The 26,441-nt window shown below is 39.7% G+C and overlaps 1 protein-coding gene across 1 annotated transcript in view; it reads right to left on the bottom strand.

Moving 5' to 3' along the window:
* Positions 1–1,132: 1,132 nt before the first annotated feature.
* The window catches only part of ADAMTS6 (ADAM metallopeptidase with thrombospondin type 1 motif 6), a 116,622-nt gene continuing 91,313 nt past the window's right edge, over positions 1,133–26,441 (bottom strand). Inside the window, exons 15-25 of the mRNA XM_083703791.1 lie at positions 26,171–26,273; positions 24,843–24,976; positions 23,761–23,884; positions 23,302–23,382; positions 19,720–19,883; positions 18,343–18,481; positions 11,218–11,347; positions 10,676–10,880; positions 9,392–9,568; positions 8,070–8,226; positions 1,133–4,238 (exon numbers count right to left, since the gene is read on the bottom strand). Coding sequence (XP_083559917.1) covers positions 4,129–4,238; positions 8,070–8,226; positions 9,392–9,568; positions 10,676–10,880; positions 11,218–11,347; positions 18,343–18,481; positions 19,720–19,883; positions 23,302–23,382; positions 23,761–23,884; positions 24,843–24,976; positions 26,171–26,273 — 1,524 coding nt within the window. The 3' untranslated portion in view covers positions 1,133–4,128. The remainder of the gene's footprint in view (positions 4,239–8,069; positions 8,227–9,391; positions 9,569–10,675; positions 10,881–11,217; positions 11,348–18,342; positions 18,482–19,719; positions 19,884–23,301; positions 23,383–23,760; positions 23,885–24,842; positions 24,977–26,170; positions 26,274–26,441) is intronic.

The following is a 26,441-nucleotide window of genomic DNA, read 5'->3' as shown; positions in this document are numbered from 1 at the left end:
TGAGAACAGAAATCATGCTCCAGCACCGTGGCAGCAGCAGGAGGCCTCATTAGCTAAAGTGGTCTTCAGGTTAAGAACAGTTTCAGGTTAAGAACGGACCTCCAGAACAAATTAAGTACTTAACCCAAGGTACCACTGTACTTGCAATTTGACGTGCTTTCGAACTACTAGGTTGGCAGGGATGTATGACTCAGGGAGCTACCCATCCAGACACTGAATCAGACCTTTGTTTGAGTTAAGTGGTAGCCTCAACTGCCTTCAGACCAGACTCTGGGACACAGTATATGTGACATTGTATCTTATCAATTTTGCGTCATTTTTAAAATCAGTAATAATATGAAGCAAGAGCAGCTATAGGGTTGCCATATTACAAAATATCAAAAATTTGCCAAAAAATCAACACTTCCAAAAATGGATTGCCATACACCTGGCTTTTCCCAGACATTTTTACTGATTTTTGGAAATTCTGCCCGGACGCTATTTCCAACAGAGGAATCCTAGATATGTCTGGGAAATCCCAAATGTATGACAGCCCTACACTAGCAGAAAACAAATACTTGCAGAGATAGAGGTAGGCATAAAAAGAGATATTAATGGGAAAATGTTGCTGAAATCCACAAGAAATGTTTGAGAAGATGACATGATTACGTCTGTTTTTTCTTGACCTGAAAAGCTCACAGATTTCCTCTAGCATTACAGATATCAGAATGAACAGAGCTGGGATAGTAGTATACATTTGCTTTTACTACTTTCGCATCTAGTAGGCTCCTACCCCACCATTCTTCTCTTCCACCAGTGGGGTGAAACTGCTATTGAAAAGAACACCCACTCACCCTCCACCCCCCCCCAAGGGTTGCAGTCACAAGCCAACAATTGCTCAACATTTTTTTAGTCTGCGCAGGAACCTTACTGAAATGAATAAGTGTTCCACAGCAACAGTGCTTAGTGAATTGTACCCCATAGTCTTTGTACATGCCCAAATGAAGCTATAGCCAGGGACAAGGCTGAGACAACATTGAGGCATTACTTGATGTGTTATCTTTACTTTCAAAAGTGCTTTCAACAATGTAAATATTTGTGCTTGCAAAATTCTTGCACGGGGATGTCAGTGAACAGACTGTTACCATTAGGCTTATTCTTTAAAGCTGCATTTTTATTTTTACTAAATTATCTATGTTAAAAACAAATCTGTGCCTGGTGTGGAATTTTACTGCATCAAGTGTTACAAGCAGCAGAATGCATGACATGTAAGAACAAGTGTTAGGAAACATGGAAATAAATTAGCATATAATTTACAAAAGCAAATAAAAATAACAATGTAACAGTGTACCACATTAATACTGCGTATAAAATAATAAGCAACTAGTCACAATAATAGAAAGGGTCTTTTTTCATTCTGTACTGTTAAGGAAATTTATGTGATATCCATACCATTAATAAAGATCTCCTAAGATGGACTATTTCTAGGAGTGTATATTTTGATGTGTTGAACAGGCATTTTGTTTCAGTATGAGAGCCTTAGTGTCAATGACATTGCTCAATGGAAATACCAGCAACACATTGTGAGTTTAATACCCTAGTACTGAATTCCAAGGTTTCCCATCTTTGTGTAGCCTATACAAATGGTCCTATTGTTATTATTTAGGAATATAATACTTTTAATATTTTAGCTTAGATTATATATATGGCTATAGTGTAGCAGCAGCAATGTCCTGTGCTGTGGAAACCAATGATTTACCTCTTTATTTCAGGCTTTTAATTCAGATCTAGAGCGATATATCGGTCCATTTGTAACACAATACATTCTGTATTTCATTCACTTTAGCAATGAAACTCAACATTGCTCCAGGGAGTTTCTTAAATTCAAAACTTGGTGCTCTTCTAAACTGCAGAGTAAACACTGGACCCCCTGGTCTTCTAGCACCAATGAAAGAGCAAAATGTGTCTTTGCAATGTCAATGTCCTAAAGTGAGGTAAAAAGGACTTTGTTTGAATAAATCCCATCATTTCTTGCTAGCTGAAAAGACACACATTAACTAATAAATACATTTATGCCTCAGAGCAAATCAGAGTATGATAGACTGTAATCTTTTGCCTGGAAAATGCCATGCAACATCTATCCCTTTTATTATTTTTTACTTAGCCAAGGCGTGTTAGCACCATGGTATTTCCTTATTGGCCTGATGTACAAAGGTACTGTAATTGACACATTGGCTACACTACCCTCAGGCCTACACGTTACTCCCAGATGTGTATAGTTTTCCTTTCTAAGCTTCGGTGTCAATGAGAGTGTAGTACGTTGCAGCTGAGCAGTAAATAGCTCCAAGTAAACAGATTTGCCACAAATGAACGTACTGCTTCCTAGATATATGGAAGTGAAACATACTGTCAAGAGGTAGAATATGACAAAAAATTGATGGTTATGAATAAATGAACTACAGAAAACCCCACTGATGGATTGTCAAGGTTTTCCCTCCCACATAGTACAACTCTCTTTTTCTCTATCCCCCCACCCATTAATTCACATTAGTAAATATTGCTCAACACATTTGGCTTACTGCAATTTGTTAAATATACTGACACATTTAGATATCTTATACATGTTATAAAAACTTGTCTCATTAAGAGTATTTTTTTTAATAAAAGTGCTGTTTGACTTCTAGTGTTAATACAAGGTGGTGGTGTTCACATCATCTCAATTGCACTACAACAAAGGAGGCAAGTTGGACACAAAGCACATTCATCAAGTACCTGCTACAAATTGCAAGTGTTCAAGTACAATATAATAATATAAACAAGTACCCACTTTCCTTATCTCTTTGTTGTGTCACTGACAAAAGCAGGGAATGGGGGAGAAGTATGGCCATTACCATTAGCTCCCACTGGATTCTGTAATCAATTTTACCCCAGGAGCTTGGCTTCACATTTAAATACAATTCAGAATATTCATAAATCGATATGGTGAATATAAAAACTGTGGTACTTTGATTTGAAAGTTCCCATAAGTTATGTACTCTTTGGTTGTTTATTCTGCAATAGTCTCCAAAAAACTGGGCATATGCATGTTTTCTCTTCTCCATGGTCTCTCATAAATCTCCTATTATATAAATGGAAGAAAAACTGGAAAGCCACTGTAGTTTTAAGCATGATCAGCAGAAGAGACTCTACCTCACTAGTCAGTTTATCATTAGTAATTACAGAGTAACAAAGCCAGTTAGAAGTCTGCAGAATTGATGCCTCTCTGTAACTAAAGTTAACAGTGAATTTGTAGATACCAACCTTAAGCAGTGAAATAGTAGGAAAAATGCTATTCACAACTGGAGTATGACCCCTCTATTGTATGGATATATTCCCTTTTAGTGGAAATTCTGATTTAATTGTGAGATGGCAAGATGGCTATAAACCTGCAGCACATATTTCTTTAAAGTTGGATGCATTCAGGCAATGACGGTTGCATCTCTTAACTCTATGTTCCTCATCATTCTAGTTTAGTTTAGCTTTAGATATGGCTCACAGCAGTCTTCAGGAAATATGGATTATTCTCTAGAGAATGAAACAAAGGAAAATACATTTCTTTTACTTCTGATTTATAATTGTTCCTAATATAATATTCCCAAGCCCACTTCTGTAACTTAAACTGTGGTGCTTATGTAGTAAGATAAAATAGTTATTAATTATAAGCTATGACAACATTTTAAAAATTCTTCTTTGCATCTGTAGTTGACCAAACCACAACAGCTACATTTTAAACAATATTAAATACAAATGGATTCAGTGTCATTTCTAAGTCCATAATAAAAATTATCTTAATGGTCCAAGGAGGTAAACAGACTAGTGGATTTCATCGAAAGTACACGTGTTCCACCATAAGTTACTCTGTATGCACTGTGTGTATTTTTTTCCATTTTGGCATGCCCTCCTTATACTGTGTCCAGCACTTTGGATGAATAAATCCCACTTCATAGAAGTTAAAATAATATTGAAATTCTGTCAGCTGAGGCTGACCAGTGGTTACATTTTCCACAGGGTGATGCATTTACAAGGACATCTGTCTGGTTGCATTGTGCAGCAATCTTTGATAGACGCATTTCCACAATGAAATAGCAAGGCACTTTCAATTTCTGTGGGTCAATGTCCTTGGCAGGTCTTGCAGCACATCTGTCTGAAGTATGCTCGACTGCAGAACTTGAACTTCAGCACCAGTGGGCAATAAGCCACTTTGTTCACATCTTTGCATTCTGATGGAGACATACAAAGGCAAAATGATTACATAAATTTAAAAAGCAGAGAGAAAAACAAATTAAATTTAATAAGTTGCTTTTGTATCTGTCCTCTGCATGAACTTAGCATTTTGGTACAGCCTACTGCATACAAAATAATTGTAAAATTCAGACACTGTACAGAAGTCTTGAAGCACACCCACTTGTTATTTAGGTATCTAATTACATGAGTTAGTTAAAAAATAAGAGGTTTTCTCTTATTTCCCACCCCCACCCCAGGATCTATTTTGTTCCTCAATAAGAAGATATCCAAAATCTAACTGAAGTTGTTGTTTAGTATCATGTTTGGGAATGATTGGTTTCTGAACTAAACTATGTATTGCAGCTGTTGCTGACTCTGAAAATGATCAGAATTACTCAGCACAGTTATAGTGTAAGTTCAATGACTTGATGTTCTAGTTGCTTCTACTGCAGCAGAGATATCCAAATGTCAACAAGTGGGAAGAAAAGGTATTTTACATCTGGGCTTTGGCACCCCGTATAAGTAGGCATCAAAGGTCTCCGTAGAACAGATATAATAGACAAAGATTATTCTACTACCCATTACACATCATCCATTGCAATCAGACTGCCAATGATAAATTAATCTGAGGACATAGGTGGGTGACTGTTGAAATCAAAGTTTTGGGAAGATCATGTTGGGAGATAGGGGTGGGGAATGAAGAACACAGATTCCCCGTTCATTCTCCAAAACAGTTCATACTTGAAACAGTAGCCTTCAACATCTACTCCATCAGCTGAAACTATCCTTAATGTGAAAATATCCCTCCATGTGTGTCCAATTAACACTGATTCCAGATTCTCACAAGGACAAGTGTATCAAATTTTCAAAGCCAGTAATGCTAGAGCAAGGCTGAGAGCCTACCCATGCTCACTGGAATTGGGAGTAAGTCCCACTGAACTGTAAATACTTGTTTCCAAATATGCAAAAGGTCATGTCATGAATGTGTAGCCCAAATCCAACTTTCCTGTTTAATTGCACTGTGGTTCATGGAGTGATAATTTTCCTAAATATGGAAGGGACAATCACAATTTACTTCTCCCACTCCCCAACAATACATGAAGGTCTGTTCAGGCAGAATTTTAACTGAATTTTAACATTCAAGTTTGCATTGATTTAGGCTACATTCCTTAACAAGATGCAAATGTGGTCATTTTATACAACCGGTATGTTTGCACACATACACACACATATAAAGTGGGGAGCTGGGTCTTAAAAAGTTGTGGTGTCCCTTGCGGTACCCCTAAGGCTCTGCACGCAGTGTGACCAAACCGGTTGTGCTCCCCTAAATACGTCTCTGCTCCCAGAACAAACTTTTCCATGAAGTTCAATACCTATAACTGTACTTAACTATTTTTATGCATGTAATTGTTTCATATACCGTATTTTTTGCCCTATAGGACGCACTTTTCCCCCTCAAAAAATGAAGGGGAAATGTGTGTGCGTCCTATGGGGCGAATGCAGGCTTTCGCTGAAGCCTGGAGAGCGAGAGGGGTCCGTGCGCACAGTCCCCTCTCGCTCTCCAGGCTTCGCGGACCTCTCCGCAAGCGGGGGGAGCGCTCCCGCCGCTTGCGGAGAGGTGCCTGCATGCGGAAGCCTGGGCGCGCTGAGCTCAGCAAGTCCAGGCTTCGCGGACCTCTCCGCAAGCGGGGGGAGCGCTCCCGCTGCTTGCGGAGAGGTGCCTGCACGCGGAAGCCTGGGCGCGCTGAGCTCAGCGCGTCCAAGGTTCGCACACCTCTCCGCAAGCGGGGGGAGCGCTCCCGCCGCTTGCGGAGAGGTGCCTGCATGCGGAAGCCTGGGTGCACTGAGTTCAGTGCGTCCAGGCTTCGCGGACCTCTCCGCAAGCGGCGGGAGCCGGCCCTGGGCTCCCATGGCTTGCAGAGAGCTGCCTGTTTGGGGGCTGGGGTCAGGGGAAGCTCCGGCAGGCCTCCCCCGCCCCAGCCCCGCGCCTGGGGGGGAAATAATTTTTTCCCCTTTATTTCCCCCCAAAAAAACTAGGTGCGCCTTATGGGACGGTGCGTCCTATAGGGCGAAAAATACGGTATATCTTTATTGCACTGTATTGTAAATTGATTTGAGATGCCTTATAGGAAGCGGTTTACAGTCATACCTCATGTTATGTTTGCTTCAGGTTACGCATTCTCAGGTTGCGTTTCGCAGCGACCTGGAAGTACCGGAAAGGGTTACTTCCAGGTTTTGCCGCTCGCACGTGCGCAGACATGCAAAATGACGTCATGTACGTGCGCAGAAGCAGTGAATCACAACCCGCGTGTGCGCAGACGTGGGTTGCATTCTCTTCAGGTTGTGAACGGGCCTCCGGAACAGATCCCGTTCGCAACCAGAGGTACCACTATATAAATGAAATAAACATAACTGCATTTGCTGATATCCACCCCAATAGACTGGCATCTCCTTTCCTTCGCTTGTTGTTTCCCCTACTATTAAAATTTGTACTGTTACGTTCCTCTGGGCGAGGATCTGTCTGTCTGTCTGTCTGTCTGTTTCTCTCCCTCATATAACTTTGAAAAGTGCTACGCACACTGATTGTGCTGTATAAATAAATATTCTGGCTTAGATCCAAAGAACCACACCACAAGTAATGCATACCCAAAGGTGGTTTGGACTCATGCCGCATGACAAACCTGTTTTGAAATGAAGCTGTTTGAAATATGGCACATGGGCTTGCCATTCAAAGGGAAGAAAATAAAAAGTTCCAGTGGGCACACTGAAGACTGAGCATGCCAGAAGTAGCTCTTTGGATCCCAGCCAAAATATATAAAACGCAGTTCCCACAGTTTCATCACACCAAGAAATGGAACCCATGGCTATTGCAAATAAATGGGTAGGCCTATGGCAAAACAAGGCAGCTCCTCCTAAGTAAACAAGCTCCAACTCAGGGAGATGAGGACTCTGTGGTGCTGATGTTGTCCTTAGCCTCGGTTAAAGCCAGTGGTGGAAATTCATACGCAGAAGGAAAGTGTCTGAGGCCCCTTGGCCTGTCCTGGTTAGTGGTGGAGTGTTATGACTGCACCTATTGGTAAAGCAGGCTGCTCTGGAGAAAGGACATTTACCTATAGAAGATGTTTTTAGACAAATAAATCTTGTTCCAACAAAGTTAAAACATTAGCTAATCTCTTTCTGACACTTGGGATCAGGTCAAAATGTACTTTTAATGCAATGCTACTGAAGAGCATGTAAATTTCAAAACACCACACTCATTTCAGCTACTGAAATGCTTTAAAAATACAATATAGAGGAAACTGAAGCCTGCATAAGAACAGGTGAAAGCACATCAGATATTCTGTTTTAGGTGACCTTGTAAAACCTGGATTCAGCTACCACATATACTTTTAAAGTTGAGATGTGCTATATCAAATACATACTGTCAGTATCTCACTCTGAATAACAAATGTAAAGTTAACATCAGTGGCAGTTTGCCAATACCTAGCCTATAATGCTCACATTCTCCAGTTAAATACCTAAAGCAGATGTTTATTGTGACAAGATGTCACCACTTTATTTCATCCAGATCATTGCTTCTGCTCATTTACGGACTGTGCATAATGTTATCAGATGCAAACAGCTGGCACGTAATACTATTTAAAACTGCTTAACAGAAAGTATAACAATCAGATTGAATGTTTTGATTAATTTCTTTCATGGAACTGACAAACAGAAAATCGGAAGTCCTTTTAATTTTTGTCTTTCCTCTTTTCCTCTTTCTCTGTTTTTATCTTAAGAAAAAGCTTTAATGAAATCCTATGAATGAATGAGGAAACCAAACTCACCTTCCGTGTTGGAAATGGGAGTACTGTCACATTTGCTTTCACACTGCTGCATTGAAGGAGGCCGAACAGTATCTGGACAGTCACTGGATGCTTGCCCAGTATATGAGAGGCATTGCACAGTTCTCATCTGTTGTCCAAGACCACACTGTGCGGAACACTATGTGAGAAATGGGCATGATAGGAAGGAAAGAGAGGAAATAAGGGATGTCATATTATGAGTAATAAACAGAACTGCAACATAGTGAATGGAATAGTGTCAGAAACACTATCTGGGGCAGCTGTGGAGGGAAACCTTATCATTGCCATACTAATAAATACAGTTAGGCAGTGTGTTTCCCTTCCCTAATTAATAAGGATCCTCTGACTACTATGCTTCTTTCTGAGAAGCCTTTTTTTAAATGCATGGATCACTTATTTCTTTTCTTTCACAAATATACTGATTTGGCAGCCCCAATATGCTGTCATAAGAAAGATGCAATTCGCCATATGGAAAAGGGGACATAGGTGGAGAATAAAAGACCCTGAAAGGGTAATAATGTCAGCATTTCTGGATTGTAAAGAAGCAGCCATTTAAATTTCAGCATTTTAAATTATTAGTTTTATTTCCATAACATTTTGGCTAACATTTGTCATATTCATGTAATACATTTTTTCCAGAATTTTTTTTCAGAGTGGAACTATTTCATTCTACCTCATATATGAATTTTGACTTCTGCCAAATGTGTGCAAATGCTTCAAAATGTAAGACCCAATTTTACTTTTGACAAACACACACAACTGGGGTGGACATTGTGCCACTGTCAGCAGACACATTACAGGCTGAAGTGGTTACCTGTGATATTTCCAAATCTTACATTACAAGCCGTGTTAGGTAACTGACAACTGCATGTGACACTTGTGTATTTATTACACTATGGCTGTCAACTCGGACAGATGCAAAATGTGACAGTTCAATATGTAGCTTAATCCCTTTAGCTTTTTGCTAGGAATGCCACCTAACTTAAGTGAAAAGGTTTCCCCCCAATTGTTTTTTCTACTAATTTTAGATGTCTTATCTACATTTTTCTATCCTATGGAATCTACTCTACTCTAGTCTAGTATGTAGTCTCTACCTTGGGAACTAACAATAAGCTGTCCTTATTTCAGTAGAATGCCTTAACACTAAGAAATGAACTAAAACCATTATGTCCAACACATCAGTTTACTATTATGTGGCAAGATGTGATCACTCAAGTTACTTTTCATCTAATACTCTGTCAAATGATATTCAGTATATTTAATGAAATTATTCTTTTGCTACCCAACAAGCCCGCCTGTATTACCTGTCCCCAGTCTCCAGTAACCCATCGTGGTGGAGGACATCTGCCCAAGCTACAACGCATGCGAACTGGTGGCTTGTTTTCTTCTTGGCAATGTGCAACTGGAAATGTTTTTGAAAGGTCACTGCTTTTGCAGAGAACAATACGATGCTTGAAACCAGGACCACATTTTGGAGTACACTGGAAACAAGATACAGTTTATATATTAATTAAGAAAAAAAATGTGAAAAATTAGAGACACACATTGCTTCAGTCTTGTAGGCCCTAGGAGGCTGTTCCAAGGGCCATGGGATATACTGGAACTCTGATTGTGGAGATGGAGGTCTGATGTTAAATCCCTGCTTCTTGCTGCTATGGTAATGTCTGCAGTCCTGGCCCAACTGACACTTGGTAGGGCTGGAAAGGCGGGGGTGGTGTTGAGGGAGGACCAGGGACAGAGGAGGTTGGATCCAAATGATCTAATGTTTTCTAGTCCTCTGAAACAACTCCAAGTTCAGAGGAATTGTACACTCAGAGGAATTGTACACCACTTCCAAAATAAAAACAGGAAAAGGTTGGAAAACTGTAAGATTGCTTCTCTGTCTTCCCTTCAGCTCCGTAGCTGACTGCCTGGCAGATAAGGAAGTCAGTTGCCTTGTATCATCTCTCCTATTTTCTGACTGCACAATAAATCTATTGTCCTTCTGGATAAAGTACACATTACAAGTCAGGATCTAGTATTGTACTAGGAGTTCTAATATAAGTAGATATAACTTACGTATGTATTTGAAAGCATTGAGTGAAGTTATTGTAAAGGCTTTGCAAAAAGTGCTTACTTCCCTTTCTTATCGCATCGAATAGATTATTTTCTGTCTGGCCCTGTGATCTAAACCACTTGGGCTTGTCGATCGGAAAGTTGGCAGTTCGAATCCCCGCGACAGGGTGAGCTCCTGTTGTTCTGCCCAGCTTCTGCCAGCCTAGCAGTTTGAAAGCATACCAGTGCAAGTAGATAAATAGGTACCACTGCGGCCGGAAGGTAAATGGTGTTTCTGTGTGCTCTGGCACTAGTCACGGTGTCCTGATGCGCCAGAAGTGGTTTAGTCATGCTGGCCACATGACCCAGAAAGCTGTCTCTGGACAAACGCTGGCTCCCTCAGCCTGAAGCAAGATGAGCACCGTACCCCATAGTAACCTTTAACTAGACTTAACTGTCCAGGGGTCCTTTACCTTTTTTAACCAGCTTTGACACTGAAAGAAAGATTTTGATGTGCATGAAATTTATTATTTAATGCATGTGAGTTTACTCACTTCTGACCAATCCAAAGGAACCCACTGTGGGGGGCAAGACTGGTTGTTACAGGATTCTTTTTCAATTGGTTGATGTGTTAAACAATGACTACTATCCAAGGTCTCCTCTTCAGAGGGTCCAATCTTCCTGATACATAAAACGGTTCGCGATCGCATTCCACCATCACAGGTCTTACTGCATTCTGACCAATCGCCTATAAACCATCTTCAAGAACAATATCAGGGGTATTACTTTTTCAATAAATTAAACAAATATTCATATAGTTGACAAGTACACTTGAATGTATGAGAATTTTATGCATTTAATGCTCCCTTATGCCCCATTGAAAGTATACTGATATAATTCTCAGGAAGGATACTATAAGAAGAAACATAGGCGTAAACACAAAATATGACAGATTATCAATTGGATGCTGTTCTTTAGTTAGCTCTGCACTGACTCTTGAATTTCTGGAAGCATAGTTTGCCACTATTTTTTCTTTATGGAAATATAAATAAACACATGGACAAAGAATAGAATACCCTATGTACTAAGTACTTACTCGGGTGGGCAAGGCTCAGTGTTGCAGGCTCTTTGATTTTCTGGTGGTTTACTATCAGGATCACAGTAATTGTTCTGTACTATGGAACCATCATCCAGCCTTTTGCACAATATTTCTTGCTTCTGCACACCTTGGGAAGAATAATTACAGTGTTTCTCATTAAGCAGTGCCTCCATTTTGACATTCTTTATTTCAGGCCAACTTAATTTGTGATCTACCGTGCCAAATGACACCCAACAACCAAATAAATAAAATCGTTCATCCGGGGCCCAACACACCTCCTCATTTTGTTGCCTACTTGGAGCTGCAAAAGTAGGAAGATTGCTAATCACCTGACAGGAGTTGGGTGGGCTGCATTCAACATGGCAGGTTACAAGTTGTAGAGTCCTGCCTTAGCAGTTCACCTGTGCTCTCCAAATGTCAGAAAGAACAATTGATTTGAAGCTCCTGTACCATAAAAATGTTTAATTTGTAGCTGTTTTAAGCAACTGTGTTTGTGTGTACTGTTTTCTAATGCAATAAATATTTTTAGTACACAATTGTTCTTACTGTTCTTATTGTAATTCTCAACTGCATATTTTCTTCATTTACAATACAAATAGATACTACTGTACATGACTGCATTTCAGGTCAGAAAAATTTAAATATAACAACAGGGTAGAATTCAGTACTTTCTATTTGTAAATAAAAACCCATGAGTCTTTTCTTTATTATAATGAAACAGCTAGTATAGGGGCTAGTATAGTGAATTGAACTGAATGGAAAATCTCATCTCACAGATTCTTAGTGATTCAGAGTGCTGGTGGAACTCTTGATCAGCATTATTGATATTTCCCAGTGTACACAATTGGTCTTTTCAGATGTAGCAATCACATATTTGGAAAGAAAGAACAAGCACTGGTCCATATGCTCCTTGAACACTGGCCTCTGTTATATTCAAAATAGGGAGCTTTGGTTTAATACAGGTTTACTAACCAAATGCTTAAACCACAGCCTAATCGCAGTTTAAGATTCTGGTTGGTAAACCAGCAAACCACTGTTTCCCATTTTGGATGTAACAGGGAACTATAGCTTAAAGAGACTAGGATTGAAGCACTTAAATATGCATGTGAGGGGAGGGGAAGTAGCAAATGAGGGGAAATCCTCCATTTCCCTTCAACCTGTTAAACTTCCTAATATAAATCAGGCATTCCACAGAGCTCCACAAGGATGTCACAACATGCTCAAAAGACCCACACTATAAAGAGTCGTAACATATTTCAACTGCATCATGTTGAAGCCTCTTATTGATTCTCTCATTCTAGTAAAAATTAGTAGATAAATAATACGATGAACCAGTAAAAATGTTCATAGTAACAGGATGAAATTCTTCAGCATGTCTATTAAGGGAATAAATGATCACAAGACACTGCACTCAAACTAATTAGACCAGACAATCCTATTCTCTCCACCCACATACTCTGTGCTTTTCTTTATTAAAGCTGACCATTAAAGACATGGGGATTTGATCAACAGCCATAAGAAAAATGACTCATTTGAAGTCCTGCTGTTCCACAAGGTGTTGAATCACCAGTGTACAGACACCCAGCCTATAACAACTTGGGCAAAGTCTTCTGTTTCCTACCTGATTATTCTTACACACCCACATTTCTTAAATCCAAGGCAAGCACTAAACCAATGTTTTCTTTGCTAATCTGCTATTGCTAGGAAATTGTGCTCCATCATACTTGAGTGTCTTGGTTATCCATTAGTTATGAATCTTTTGTGGTTGAAAATGTAGCAGATTGTTTTTGTGGCAAGTGAGATGTTATTCACAAATAATCACAAGTTTTACCATCTCAGTTGGTGGTTTCTAACTGAAAGTGCCTGGATATGGATGTGTCAACAAACTATTCAGATATGACTAAAAGAAATGATGTTGAGTCAGTGATAAATTAAGGCCACTGGACTAAATTGTAGATTTCTTCACCAATCCTGCCTGGTCTTGTAGCTCATAGGGACTTGACCCAACTTCTTACATTTCTCTGCTAGATTCCTGCAGCTTTGGTAATTAGGAATGCCATGATGGTGTCCTGGTTCCATACCATACTATTCATATTTTCAGTAGGGTATTATTCCTGGATTCTTGTAGCATCTCACACCTACTCGTCCTTAATGGGAAAACCTCCTCCATTTTGTCTATTGACTGACTTTCACCTCCCTTCCTATAGCACACCACTTTCCTTTGTCTTCTATTAAGCAACAGAAACATCTGTCCTAAGCTGCAGAGCACAAACTCTGAAAACCTTGTGGTTACAATAAGGCAAGACAAGAAGGATTTGGGGGAGAAACTACCGAAAGATATTAAAACTAACATTAAAATATATTTACATACATAAAAAGCGGGAAACCAGCCGCAGAGCTGTGGCAAAGGTGTAAAAAAAAAGTATGAAAGAAGATTAAAAGAACCGAGAAACTGATAAATTAATTATACCAGTTGTCAATGCAAAAGATGGTGGAAATATATGGATATGGTTCACAACCGGTATAGGAACTATATAAACTTGAGGTAACAAAGGATTAAATTTTAGAATCAGTAAAAAAAACAAAATGTAGAAATTCAATTGTGAACAGTGCCTGAGGAGAGGAGAGGAGGGAAGTCTTTATTTATTTATATTGCTTTTCATCAGGATAAGCTTCCAGGGCAGTTCACAAAAATCAAACAACAGCAGACTAATAAAAATACAAAAATAATTGAATGAATACAAACTAGTAGATCAGCAGCAATAGATCAGAGGAAGGAATAGTATTATCTCTGGAAATAATTAAGGAAAAAGTAGACTTTTAAAGCCCAAACTACTCGGTAGCAGATCAGTGTCTTCAAATGCGACTCTGTCCATGTCTAAAGTGAGGATGCAATTAAAAGAGGTTTCCTTTCCACAATCCTTAACCATGCAGTCTTATCTCCTTAAATCTTTCTTTCATCTTGCAAGACTCAAATACTGCAAAAATAAAAGCTTAAATGGGAGAAAAAGCAACAGGAGAAAAGGTGGTTGGTGGGGTGGCAATTTAAATCTTCAAAGCTTAGCCCCAGAGTCAGTTTGTTTGCAAATGTACAAATCTGTAAAATGTACAAATTATATTATATTGTCAATACTAATCCTTCATCCTGTCTAAGGGAGCTCTTTCACTATATAAATCCCCAGCTAGCAAATTGCCTAGCTAAAATTTATTTTTGAAAAGCTGTGCAGAAGGGAAGATGTTTAAAATTTAAAACCAAGATCTGTTGTGTTAGGAGCTCTGTTACTTGGTCCAAAATGGGATATTTTTAATAAAGCTAGTGGGAGTGTTGGCTCACAGTGGGAAGAATCCTGAAGCCAAGCAAGACAGACAACCCAGATGTTAACTGGCTAGCCAAAGCACATGTTGATCCAGTTAAAAATAAGCTATTTTGTAAAGCCGTGTATTATTGGATTTACTTTATGGTACAATAATGGTAGAGGCCTAAATATATTTCAAAACCACGACTACCTCACTGAAATGCTATTGTCAAGTTTCCATTAAACATTAAATTATTAATATAAACAGCAAAATAAAGTTAGGGACTGTATTTTTAGGTAAAAGCCATTGACCCCTATCTGTGGACACATGAGCATAGCACACCAGCATTTCAATTTTGAAATAATCCTGCATGTCTCTTAAGTGTACCTGTATGTATTGATGATGCTTAGCCTAGAAACTGCTGAGGAGGGAATTATCTAGGATCTTCAAAGTAAACAAAACAAGAGCTAAATAGGAAGAGCAGCTTTGGGCTTAGCTTAACAGGGGGGGGGGTAAAATTACAGATACACAAGGATGTAGCTCTTCCATCTTTGAAAATAAATTTCAACTGGTTATTTTAACAGTTTAAATTATTTATTCATAATTTTATACAAGTAAAATCAATTTCTTAGCTAACTCATCCAAGTACAAAATAGTCCTGAAGAAGTAAAGTTTGCTCAGTTTTTGCTCAGGATTATTGTAAGTTTACTTTTACAGGATGCAGAAAAGTTCATCAGCAGGGAGAAAAATGTTTACTGAACATTTCATATGGAACACAAATGAAAAAGAACTTTACAACCCCATATAAAATTTTGAGATAAATGCACAATGCTTGGCACTTATTTCATGCTCTAGGTCCTAAACAACCACAGCAGTGTTAACCTTATCTGTTAAAGGTATTATACAAGGGGGAAAAGGACAAGTCAGATTTTTCTTCTTCCCTAAGACCATGAAGGTGTGATTATAATTCCATATTTTTTTAAAAAAAAAACTTAATAAAATTAAATTACAAACACATACAGTATTTTCTTCTGTCTTAGGCCCTATTCACATACACATCTCACGGAATGAGAGTCAAATGCTGATGCAGTATAGATTAAAATAGTGTGGCTCTGCCCGTTTGACTCTTAATTTTCATCTATATCTTGTTGGGGATTACACAATTTAGAAGCGACTTTCAGCACTGCTAACTGTATGTGTGAATGACATTTTTGGCTGTGTTCGAAGGGTAAGAATGTTAAATCCTTCTGCAAAGGTTATTCAGAAGCATTACTTCTACTGTTCAGACATTGTATGTACCATAGTACATTGATCAAATAAATGTTCAGTGTCATCTGATGCCATAGTTCTCTTGGCCTTGTAAGCAGATGCGCCGACTTTAATTTCTGCATAATTCAACAGTATATTTATTTTCTTCTTTCTCAAAATGGAAATCCTGCTATGGACCAATAGACAAGGTCTGAAGAACCACTTAAGTATTTCTACATGCTCAAAGGAACTTTGAACTTATGCTTCTCTGAACTGCGACCCTCGGAGGAGATTTAAAAGCAGTTTTGTGATGTGACATGGAGGTGTTCTATTTTAAGCAAAGGAGGTAAAAAAACAACACTGGAGATAGGTACACTTCTGAATACAACAAATATAGGCCTCTGGATCCTGATCTTTGTCAGTTAAGCCTTTGCAAACTCGATACTAAACACAATGAAAAGAACACTTACAGTGCGATCCCATACATATCTTCCTAAGGTAAGATCTAAAGAGTGATATTTACTTCCAGATAAATGTGAATATGGCTGCTGTCCAAATCACTGGTCCTTGCTGCTGGATATGGTTAGGGTAGTGTGCATGCCCCTGGCAGCCACAGGAAGTATGGTGGATAGAACACGATAGCCTGTGGTGTTCTCACTCATGGTAGCACTAGAGGCGCACCCACTGGGCTACTGGGGCACAACCCTCCCAGTAAAAATGTCAAGCATTTTTTCTTAAATCTCCTCTTCAAAATTTCCAAACCACACACACTTTCTGGTTCCACACACATTTTATACTTCCTTGAATTTATGGAAGCATTTCTGTCAGTCTCCTGTTCTCTGGCCAATCACCTACCTGCAGCATTCAGCCAACCATAATCCAAAAGTATAGCTATGGCAAAGAGGTCCCTCCTATGTGTCTAAGTAGAAAAATCAGGTGACTCATTGAGCTACTGGAAACTCAGCCTTACTTGGAATGTTCCACATTCCACACGTTGTTATGAGACCTATCCAGAGCACAGTCACTATAGCAGATATGAAAGGAACCAGGACTGCTTATGGCTCCACTTCCTTTCCCAAACATGGAAGATATTCTTCTTAATCTCAGGCATAACAGAGGCGGATTGATTAGTGTGGTGTGACGCACTCAGCATGTGAACATAGATTATGGCTTCACATTTTAAGGACTATGCCATGCATTGCAATATATTCTGTCGTGCTCTGATGTGCCCTGGCTCAAATGAAACAATTGGGTTTTCTGGCCAATTGATTGGAATATTCTGTTCTTTTAATTTAGAGGGGGGAAGTATTTTGGATAGTGAAAAGGTAAATAGATTTTAGCAGGGAACTGTATGCAACTGGAAGCAAGTTTTCCTCACATCTTCTGGCTGGCTGGTGTGAGCCAGCAGGCCTTTGAATATGGTAGTAGGTTTGGCTACTCCACTTGATTCTGCTACTCCAGGCAAGGGATTGAGCTCTGCCTGATACCTATTTAGATAACTGGTGCCTATCTTACATTTTTTCGGCATACATATAAAAGAAAATTTCAGAACATCCTAAGTGGCACCATGAACAAAATTATATATGTAAAGATATCTGCATCAGTAAAGGGAGCAAAATAACAACCTCTGAATATATATAGTCCTTAAAAAGCTATTTATAATGCTAAAAATGATATTTTAATAAACAATTAGTCTATTTTGATATCCCTAAATGACACAAGCCAGATTAAAACCAATAAGTATGGATGTTTATGCAGCCAATATGACATTTTTCATGGAAATCACAGAAAGATGCTGATTACAAAACACTTCTCTCTATCAGATAATATATCAGCAATGGCGCTAAGCTTTGATAGAAGCACGTGTGACAGACAGGCCCTGAGTCTGCCTCAATTATCAGGAACTACATATGCATTAGGGGACGCAGGTGGCGCTGTGGGTTAAAGCCTCAGCGCCTAGGACTTGCCGATCGAAAGGTCGGCGGTTCGAATCCCTGTGGCGGGGTGCGCTCCCGCTGCTCGGTCCCAGCGCCTGCCAACCTAGCAGTTCGAAAGCACCTACGGGTGCAAGTAGATAAATAGGGACCGCTTACCAGCGGGAAGGTAAACGGCGTTTCCGTGTGCGGCTCTGGCTCGCCAGAGCAGCGATGTCACGCTGGCCACGTGACCCGGAAGTGTCTCCGGACAGCGCTGGCCCCTGGCCTCTTGAGTGAGATGGGCGCACAACCCCAGAGTCTGTCAAGACTGGCCCGTACGGGCAGGGGTACCTTTACCTTTACCTTACATATGCATACTCCAATTCCTGTTTATTGTATTAGTTAAAATTCTACAGCATTCTCCATAAAGTAACAGTCTACTTCTGGGACAGTTGAAAAGATAAATACTCCACCAAAATGAAACATATGTATTTGATGTCTGGAATTATATAAAAGTGGTAGAAAACCGAATACAAACAAAAATCTACTCATTGCACCATTAAGTTTCAACAACATTTGAAAGAAAAATTCTTAATTATATTCAGCCTCAACAAAAATAAGTTTTCTATCTAGCTTTCAGCTTTGATGGGAGAGTTCTTACCTCCAGCACAAGTAGCAGAACATTCTGACCAAGGTAGGTGATTCCACGTAAAGCCAACTTCATTGTCGCCACTGCCAGTACGAGAGATGGGAACATTGAATTTATACCTTATCCCCAGGTTTTGCTCCTGTAGTAAAATCTGCAGTTGAAAATAACTGGTTATACCATTAAAACACTTGGAAAAGAGTGCACTGATATTTAAACAATGGCTGCATTTGTACTAGATATTTACTTCCAGAGAACAGTTCTGAAAATCCTTGCAACATTCCTAGAATTTAGAATAATTACTTATATCTATCTTTTCAAACTGAAATAGTTGAAAGCTGAAAGTGTGTGCCCCTGGTCAAATGCAGCATGATCCCTCAAGGGGAATTAGAAAAGCAAGAATATAATAAAATGTTCCTGTCAGCTATGTAGCAAAAGAGAAGTGGCATGCTAACAATGCAAGCCTTAACAGGCTTACTTGGAAGTAAGTCCCAGTGGGTTCAATAGAACATGTTCCCAAAAGAGCACACATCAGATTACAGTCTAAATTGTGCTGAGCTCAAAGGTATGGAATAAGCTTGCCATGCTCCCTATGTTAGAGGCCATAAAAGTTGTTGAAGTAAATATGATTGCCTTGTTTGGAATATCTACAAGTTTTCATAATTGTAAAATAATCTGAATTAAACCCATCAGAGCTCTTGATTTCTTGAGAGTGGGACAATGCCTCATACAAAGCAGACTGGGCCAATGCAGAAAATCTACAATGTGGTTTTTAAAGGCAGCAGAGATCCTGTTGCAAGTATCCATGAAAAATACATTTGCTTTTAAATTCCTGCTGATAAGACTGTTCTATACCTAATGTTTAGATTGCCTACCTAACACATTCTCTCACTTTTACATATAACTATAATGGAACAACAGATGGAACTACAGAAGGAATTAATCCCAGAGGGAAACTGGCCTTAACGCAAAAAGCAATAAGCATTAAAAAATGCAATTACAAGAATCTGAAGTGTTTGAGCATGTGCAGTGATTTATTTATTAACTTTGCACACTCTCATGCAAGATTACCAAATGCTTAATAAAACCTCATTTTTGAAGTAGTTTGCTATGCTGCAGGAGGGCACAGACCAACTGTCTGAGAAACATCACTCCAAAGACCCTATGGGTATATGAAACTAACTGAGGGCACATGAAAATAATTAGGATTCTGGCTGAAGAATGGTCATGAATGACCAGGAATTCATGCCTTCATGTGGCTAATGGAGCTGTCTAGTGAAGGACAAAGCTCAAAATAATCTGATCCTTTTCCATGGGTACAGCTTCACTTTTCAATTCCAGTCTGCTAGACATGAACTCACATATTTTACAAAGGTAATTGAACTACTTTACCATGACTATGAGATTTTCTGAGATAGGGCCTAAGGCTTCCAAAGATTCAGGTTCATCTGCTGGCCTTTTATAATGGAAAGCTGTCCCAGCAACATCGAATTTTCTAGGCCAGTCGATAGTCCAGGCACCATTAATATAATAGTCATCGTCCTCAGATTTTAAAGCTTAAAAAAATGCACAAAGTGATTAAACAATCAGGGATTCAAAGTGTAGCATCAAATGATGTCATAGTGAATTTAGGTGATTGAAAGGTGGGCACCTGTCAGATTTGGCTTTTCAGTGGTGAAGAGATAAAGATCTGACAAACCCCCCCCCCCCCCCGTCAGCAAGAAAAGATTCTATGGATCATGAGTATTCTACAGTTCTCTTAAACTTGCAAAGGGTTGTTGAACAGCTTTTAATATCCTAGTTCAGCTTCAGAAATTCTAGTTCAGCTTCAGAAATTTGCATAAATCAATGTTATGCTTACTTTGTAGCATGTCTTCCACAGTATGATCTATTTTTAAAATGATGACAATGTTACTTTCCAAAGAAATTTTGTTTGTTTCTAATTATTCTTTTGTGGCAGTCACAGTATAACTCTAGCTCTCTAATTAGAACAATTTTGTCTAATATTTTGTTTGTTTTAGTTTTCATTCTATAACTAGGTAACTATAGGCATTAAAATATCCAATCGGTATCTTTGTTCTCTAGGGTGTTACAGGGTAATATTTAACAAACATTTTTGTAACTGTGGCTGTAACATGGATCCTGTGGCTTGGGACCACAAGTTGGCAAGAATCACTTGTGGTGGCTACATTCAGGCACAAAGCCAATGTACAACTGTTCCAGGTTTTGCAGACAAAACCTAAAGTATACTATTTCGTGGAGAAGAAGGGAGGGCATGGGCAAGACAACTTAGCAATGCATTTTTCTACTTCTCCCCCTTTTGTTGATTTTTTGATTCCACCTTACACACTAGCATTTGCCACTACCACTTTTGCACTGATACTAAACCATTTTAATTATTCCCACACTGTCATTTAATTATTCCCACACTTACAAAAGTAGTAATAGGTATATAATATCACATTAAATCTACCTATATTGTTTGGTGCCCAGTACTGGAAACAGCTTAATAAGTTGCAGTGGGGCTGTATCTTATGTCAGTCTGCTTCAGAGATTTCTGGAGTTAAGAAACCAATGGAAACTACTCCAATTCTAAACATGACTAGTTCTTAATTCAAAATAAAAAATGACAAAATGCTTCAGAGATACCTTAAACTCATGCAGTTTGTAGTAGAAGAATGGCACAGGGTAAAGACCCCAGAAAAGGAAAGGACTGAGAATTAATCTATGTGAATCTGCATTGCATAACTGACATTTTCTGTGTGGTCAGGTCTCATTGTTGTAATAATAATGGCTTTAATCAGAAACCATGAGGATTAGACAGATTCAATTTACTTCTTATGCTGCTGCCTCACTTTCTGGGAGCCAGTGGTGATGGCACAGGAAGTAACCATGGCATTCATTCAATCTTCATTATTACTGGTTTTAAAAATTACCACTGAGGAATGGGGATCTGACTTATGTGAATGTGGTTATCCAAGACAGCAGCTCACATTATTTTTTATATTGTAAGCTGCCTTTATATATTTTATGAAAAGGGCAGCTTATAAATAGACAAACACACAAACAAAATATTAATCAGATGTCAGAATGAACTAACACAAGCTGGTCTTTTACCATTAGCCTGAAACACTCCCTGCTTCCCAAATATTAGGGATCAACTTACTTGAGGCCCCACCCGCATTCCTCAGAGCCCCAATTTCCATAACCCCCACAACTCTGCTCTTAGAAACTGCCTGTCTTACTTCTGTGTCTTAGAGCAAAGCAAGCAGGCCCGGAACAGCTGAGATTTGCACCAGCAGTACCTGCTCCCATGGGAGCTAAGCCACCCAAGGGGTAAAATAATGGAACACGATAACAATTTGGGGTTAAAATGGACACAACTTTATTGATTTCAGGTGTAGGTAAGCCTTGGCATAGGCATTGGGCATATATCACTCTCAGCCCCCTGCTGGGGGTCTGAGGCATGACAGGGTCAGTTAGGGGGGAGATGGGACCATCCCAAAACACAGGTTTACACAGATGGTTTCTCCCAAGTTGCTGAGGGAAGCTCTATGGCCCTTCAGCCACACAGTTCTGACTTTGGACAGAGTCTTCCCTCAAGACCCCGCTAACGGGGTACCTGTTAAAGCCACTGCAAGAAGCAGGTGAGTCACCACTTCACCCCTTCATCAGATGCTGGTCTAAAGGATTCCACCCAAGGCCTAAACTGCCAAAGTTGTGACTATTGCTACGGGGAAGGCAAAACCTGGTACAGTGGTACCTCGGGTTATATACGCTTCAGGTTACATATGCTTCAGGTTACAGATTCTGCTAACCCAGAAATAGTACCTCGGGTTAAGAACTTTGCTTCAGGATAAGAACAGAAATCGTGCAGCAGCAGGCCCCATTAGCTAACATGTTGCTTCAGGTTAAGAACAGTTTCAAGTTAAGAATGGACCTCCGGAAGGAATTAAGTACTTAACCCGAGGTACCAATGTACACAGGAAAAATTCATTCCCAGCTCTGAAAAGAACAACCATTATAAACCATAGCAAAGCCTACAGACCTGTAGAAGAAAAGTGAGGCTGCAAATATAAAGAGAGATTAGAGGGTGGGCTGAGTGGGTGATGTTCTGGGCCAAATGTGCTGTGGTGAACAGCGCCGACCTGCTGAAATGAGCAGGGAGCGGACCAGAGTGAAGACTACTGCCACGTAGTCTTCTCCCAGGGCCTGTCCCCTGGGCTTGTCGCAGATTGGCTGAATTCTAACTGGGTCTTGTGGGGACCCAGGAGACACTGTGCTGGCCAGGGGGAAGAGCCAACGGCTGCAGAAACATGGCATGGCTCCAGGAGGATGGGTGTTATGCCGCACCAGGTCATAACCGCCACCCACCTGCCAACTGGGTAAGCAGCCATTTTTGCATTAATCAGTGCAATAAATGTACATTCAACCCAACATGTGCCTCTCAAGGCAACCTAGATGTGGCATTAAAGGCATGATTACATTCAACATGGCACTTTTTTGTTAAACAGCAGCTGGGGATAGAAATAAGCAACAGGACTGTGGTATTTGAGATGGAAAAGTTAACTCTTTCCACCTGATTAAATTAAACACCCTGAAGCTGCTGCTAGCTTCAGAAGACAGCTTCCACTTCTACCAACATAAGTTTTCCTTTCAAGGCTAAACACAGCTTTAGGGTGGGCTGGAAATTTTTATGTGGTTCATAGAAGGGGAAGAATTAACACCCCTCTCCTCACACCACAGCCCTGATCAGGTCATTGTGGCTGTTACTTAAAAGAAATTAAAAACAGACATGTTAAATGCAATGACAGATACATATGCTCATAAATTAAATAGGGTTAGATAAATAGGCAGTCTTAATGTTATTTGTAGACCTATGCAATTGTATGTAATCCGGTGCATGCCATAATTTTGTTATTTGAATCCAACCCTAATTGAGTTTTTACAAGCAATATAAGAGCATCCTCTTACCAATGTAATTCTTTGACACAGCCACTTCTTTGATTTCAATGTGAACAGAACCTTTTGGAATCTGAACCACTTCCATGTAGCCTACAGGACAAAGGTGAAACTTATTTTATGTTATCGTTTATAGCTGCACCCATGCTTGTAAATTTTCTAGAAATTACAATATAATATTGAAAGGATTAAAAAGAACCATGTTGTAAACATGCAAGTAGCAGGAAATGATGGAAGGAAGAAGTAACAGGGCTGGGTCAAAAGTAGGCAACAATTTTATATTAACCAGCACCAGAATAATTTTGTGACAAATGGACAGGGACTCAAGTAAGTCATGCCCAATCCAACAGCTGGGTAGACTGTAGTGGGGGGGGGAATGGTATCAGCAAGAGTTACTGCTATATTTAGTTACTTCCTAAACTGTAGTCCTTTTAGAGTTAAGAAAATTTTGGCAAATGCCTTCACACTTACCTCCTCTGGGCAATGTGTCATTGAAAAAACCTTCGATAGCTTCACATGTACTCCCATCTCCTCCACATACTCGACATCTGTCTTCTTTAGCATCTGATCCCAAAATATTGTCACACCCAACATGCTGAAAATAGGTATAATCAGAATAATTATGCAATAAGATAATTGCATCCTCAGTTAAAAACACTGGGGACAGTGGTTTTAGAAATTTATGGCCAAATTAATGGCATTCTTAAATTATTCTCAAACAAAATTGTTGTGAAATCTCTCTTGCTTTTCTTTTTTATGGTGATGACAATGAGAAACTGCAAATAATAATACACTATTATTTCTTTACATGAACACCTGAACATTTGTACCGCATATTTTGCATTGCCCATTATAAATTACAGTGGTACCTTGGTTACCAGCCCTGTTAATGAACCATTCAGTATGCGAACTCCACAAAACCGGAAGTAGGTGTTCTGGTTAGTGAACTTTACTTCAGAAGACAAATGGAAGCCAAACAGTGGAAGGGCACCGGCGGCAGGAGGCTTCAGTAGGGAAAGCTTGCCTTGGTTTAAGAACAGACTTCCGGAACGAATTAAGTTCGTAAACCAAGGTACTACTGTACACCATTCCACTGTTTTGTGACACTGCACTGCTGTACCTGCTATTCCCCCATCCTAAGCACTTGGATGCTGATGCACCTTAGGATCAGATTGCTAATATTGTTGGTAATCAAAAAACAAACCAACAAGTAGCAGGTATAGTATTTTCTAGTTTTTTTTCATGCACTTGAAAGAATGTTTTTAGTTATTTGTTTGTTTATATCTGGAACGTAATTAAGAAACATGTGTATGCAACAATTCAGAGAAGTTCAGAATGTTCTACTCTCAGCAGCTCCTTTAATTTAGAGCCACCATTCAAAGCAGATCACTCAAACTGGCACAAGTGCTGCTTGTCTGGAAACTTCTCTGAACCCCATGGAAAAGGATGGGTACCCCAAATAGTTTATTATTGGCAGCTCTTACACTAGATGAGGTGCTGATAGGGAAACATTTTCTAGTTGATATGGTGTAAATTAATAAGAAGCATGGTACCTTGCATTCTCCATTGATACAAATATCTAGCGAATCTGCATTGCACTGCGTTCCGTCGATCACTGCAGGGGCACGTTCCGTATAAAAGTTGTAACCTTCTGCTAAGCAGTTTAATGCACATGGCTTAACACCACCTAGGCAAATAAAAACACTATTATATTATATTAATTATATTTATTTTATATTATATTATATATTATTTACAATTCACAAGTTCACAATATGTGCACAAGGTGGTAAGTGGGGAGAACCATGGCCCACCATTTCTTGCCACTGCAATTGCTGCAGCCATTTTTGACACCAGCTGCTACCCCTGCAGACAACTTTGTGGTCGCCACTGACACTACCAACACTGTGCAGCCAATGCCTGTGGGCACAGTATTTCTATCATTTCATATTTATTTCATAAATTTTATATACCACTTGATTGTAAGAAGGAACTCAAAGCAGTTAAACAACCTCAAAGTGGTTGATGAAAGGTTGAGCAACTACTGATCACCTCTGCTGCAACCAAGGCACCCCAGGAACAGTGTGCCAAGCATGCAGGGGGGAGAGCAGCGGTGGGCAAGCAGGCAAGGCAAGCAAGCAGGGTTCGGAATTGTGCTAATTTGCCACCTCTGCTCCTGGCCAACAAAGGCAATTGCCTCATTTCGCCTAATGGGTGGGTCAGCCTGGTTCTGTACTCTCCATGTCGTCTTCACACTTATAATTTCGTCTTCAGCCTCTAGCCTCTCTGCCTGACCCACTTATACTGATGACATTGGCTTAGCTGTTCTGATGTTAAAAAGGAATTGGGTAGCCTTGGACTAGGCGAGTGATGGCCAAACTTGGCCCTCCAGCTGTTTTGGGACTACAACTCCCACCATCCCTGGCAAACAGGACCAGTGGTCAGGGATGATGGGACTTGTAGTCCCAAAACAGCTGGAGGGCCAAGTCTGGCCATCACTGGACTAGGCATATGCTAAGAGGGAGAGCTTGGAATTCAGTTCCAGCATCAGTGAGTATTTTTGGGTTGAACAATCCAGATAGTCCTCCAGAATATCCTTCTCAGCAAGAGACTCCTTTCTGACAAACCTGCTCAGCCACAATCCAGTTCTAGTTTGAGCCTCCATACACTTGAAGAAGAAATAACCTGTAGGGAAGTTCAAATGACGAGCTATTGACCTGCTTAAGATAATGATATGCCATTACCTGTTATATAGCCTATAGGACTTGGATATGAATATCAGCAGTAGTGCTTATGCCATCCCCCCAAAGTCCATTTGGACAGGCAAAGGCCTCAACACCATGTCTTCTTCAAGCACTATGATTACAAAACAGTGTATTACCTCCTGTATATGGTTTCCAGTTGTAATATTTTCCTCGGAAAGGCATATTGTCAAAGTCTGCACACTGTTTTTCTCGAAAATCACGGGCCCCAAAAGGACATGGCTAATAAAAAAATAAAATAAGTTAGTATTTGCTAAACTTAAATATTAAAAGGCACACATTAATGGCTCTGCATGAGACCACTGAATTTCACAATAAAAGTTGTTTCAAATAAAGTTGCCAAACAATATATCATAATTGCTTGCTTTTTTTATTCTGCTTCTTTGATTT

This window comes from Podarcis gaigeae (assembly GCF_964106915.1).
Source record: "Podarcis gaigeae genome assembly, chromosome: 11".
NCBI classification, from domain to species: Eukaryota; Metazoa; Chordata; class Lepidosauria; order Squamata; family Lacertidae; genus Podarcis; species Podarcis gaigeae.
This window is presented reverse-complemented; position numbering and strand designations above follow the sequence as displayed.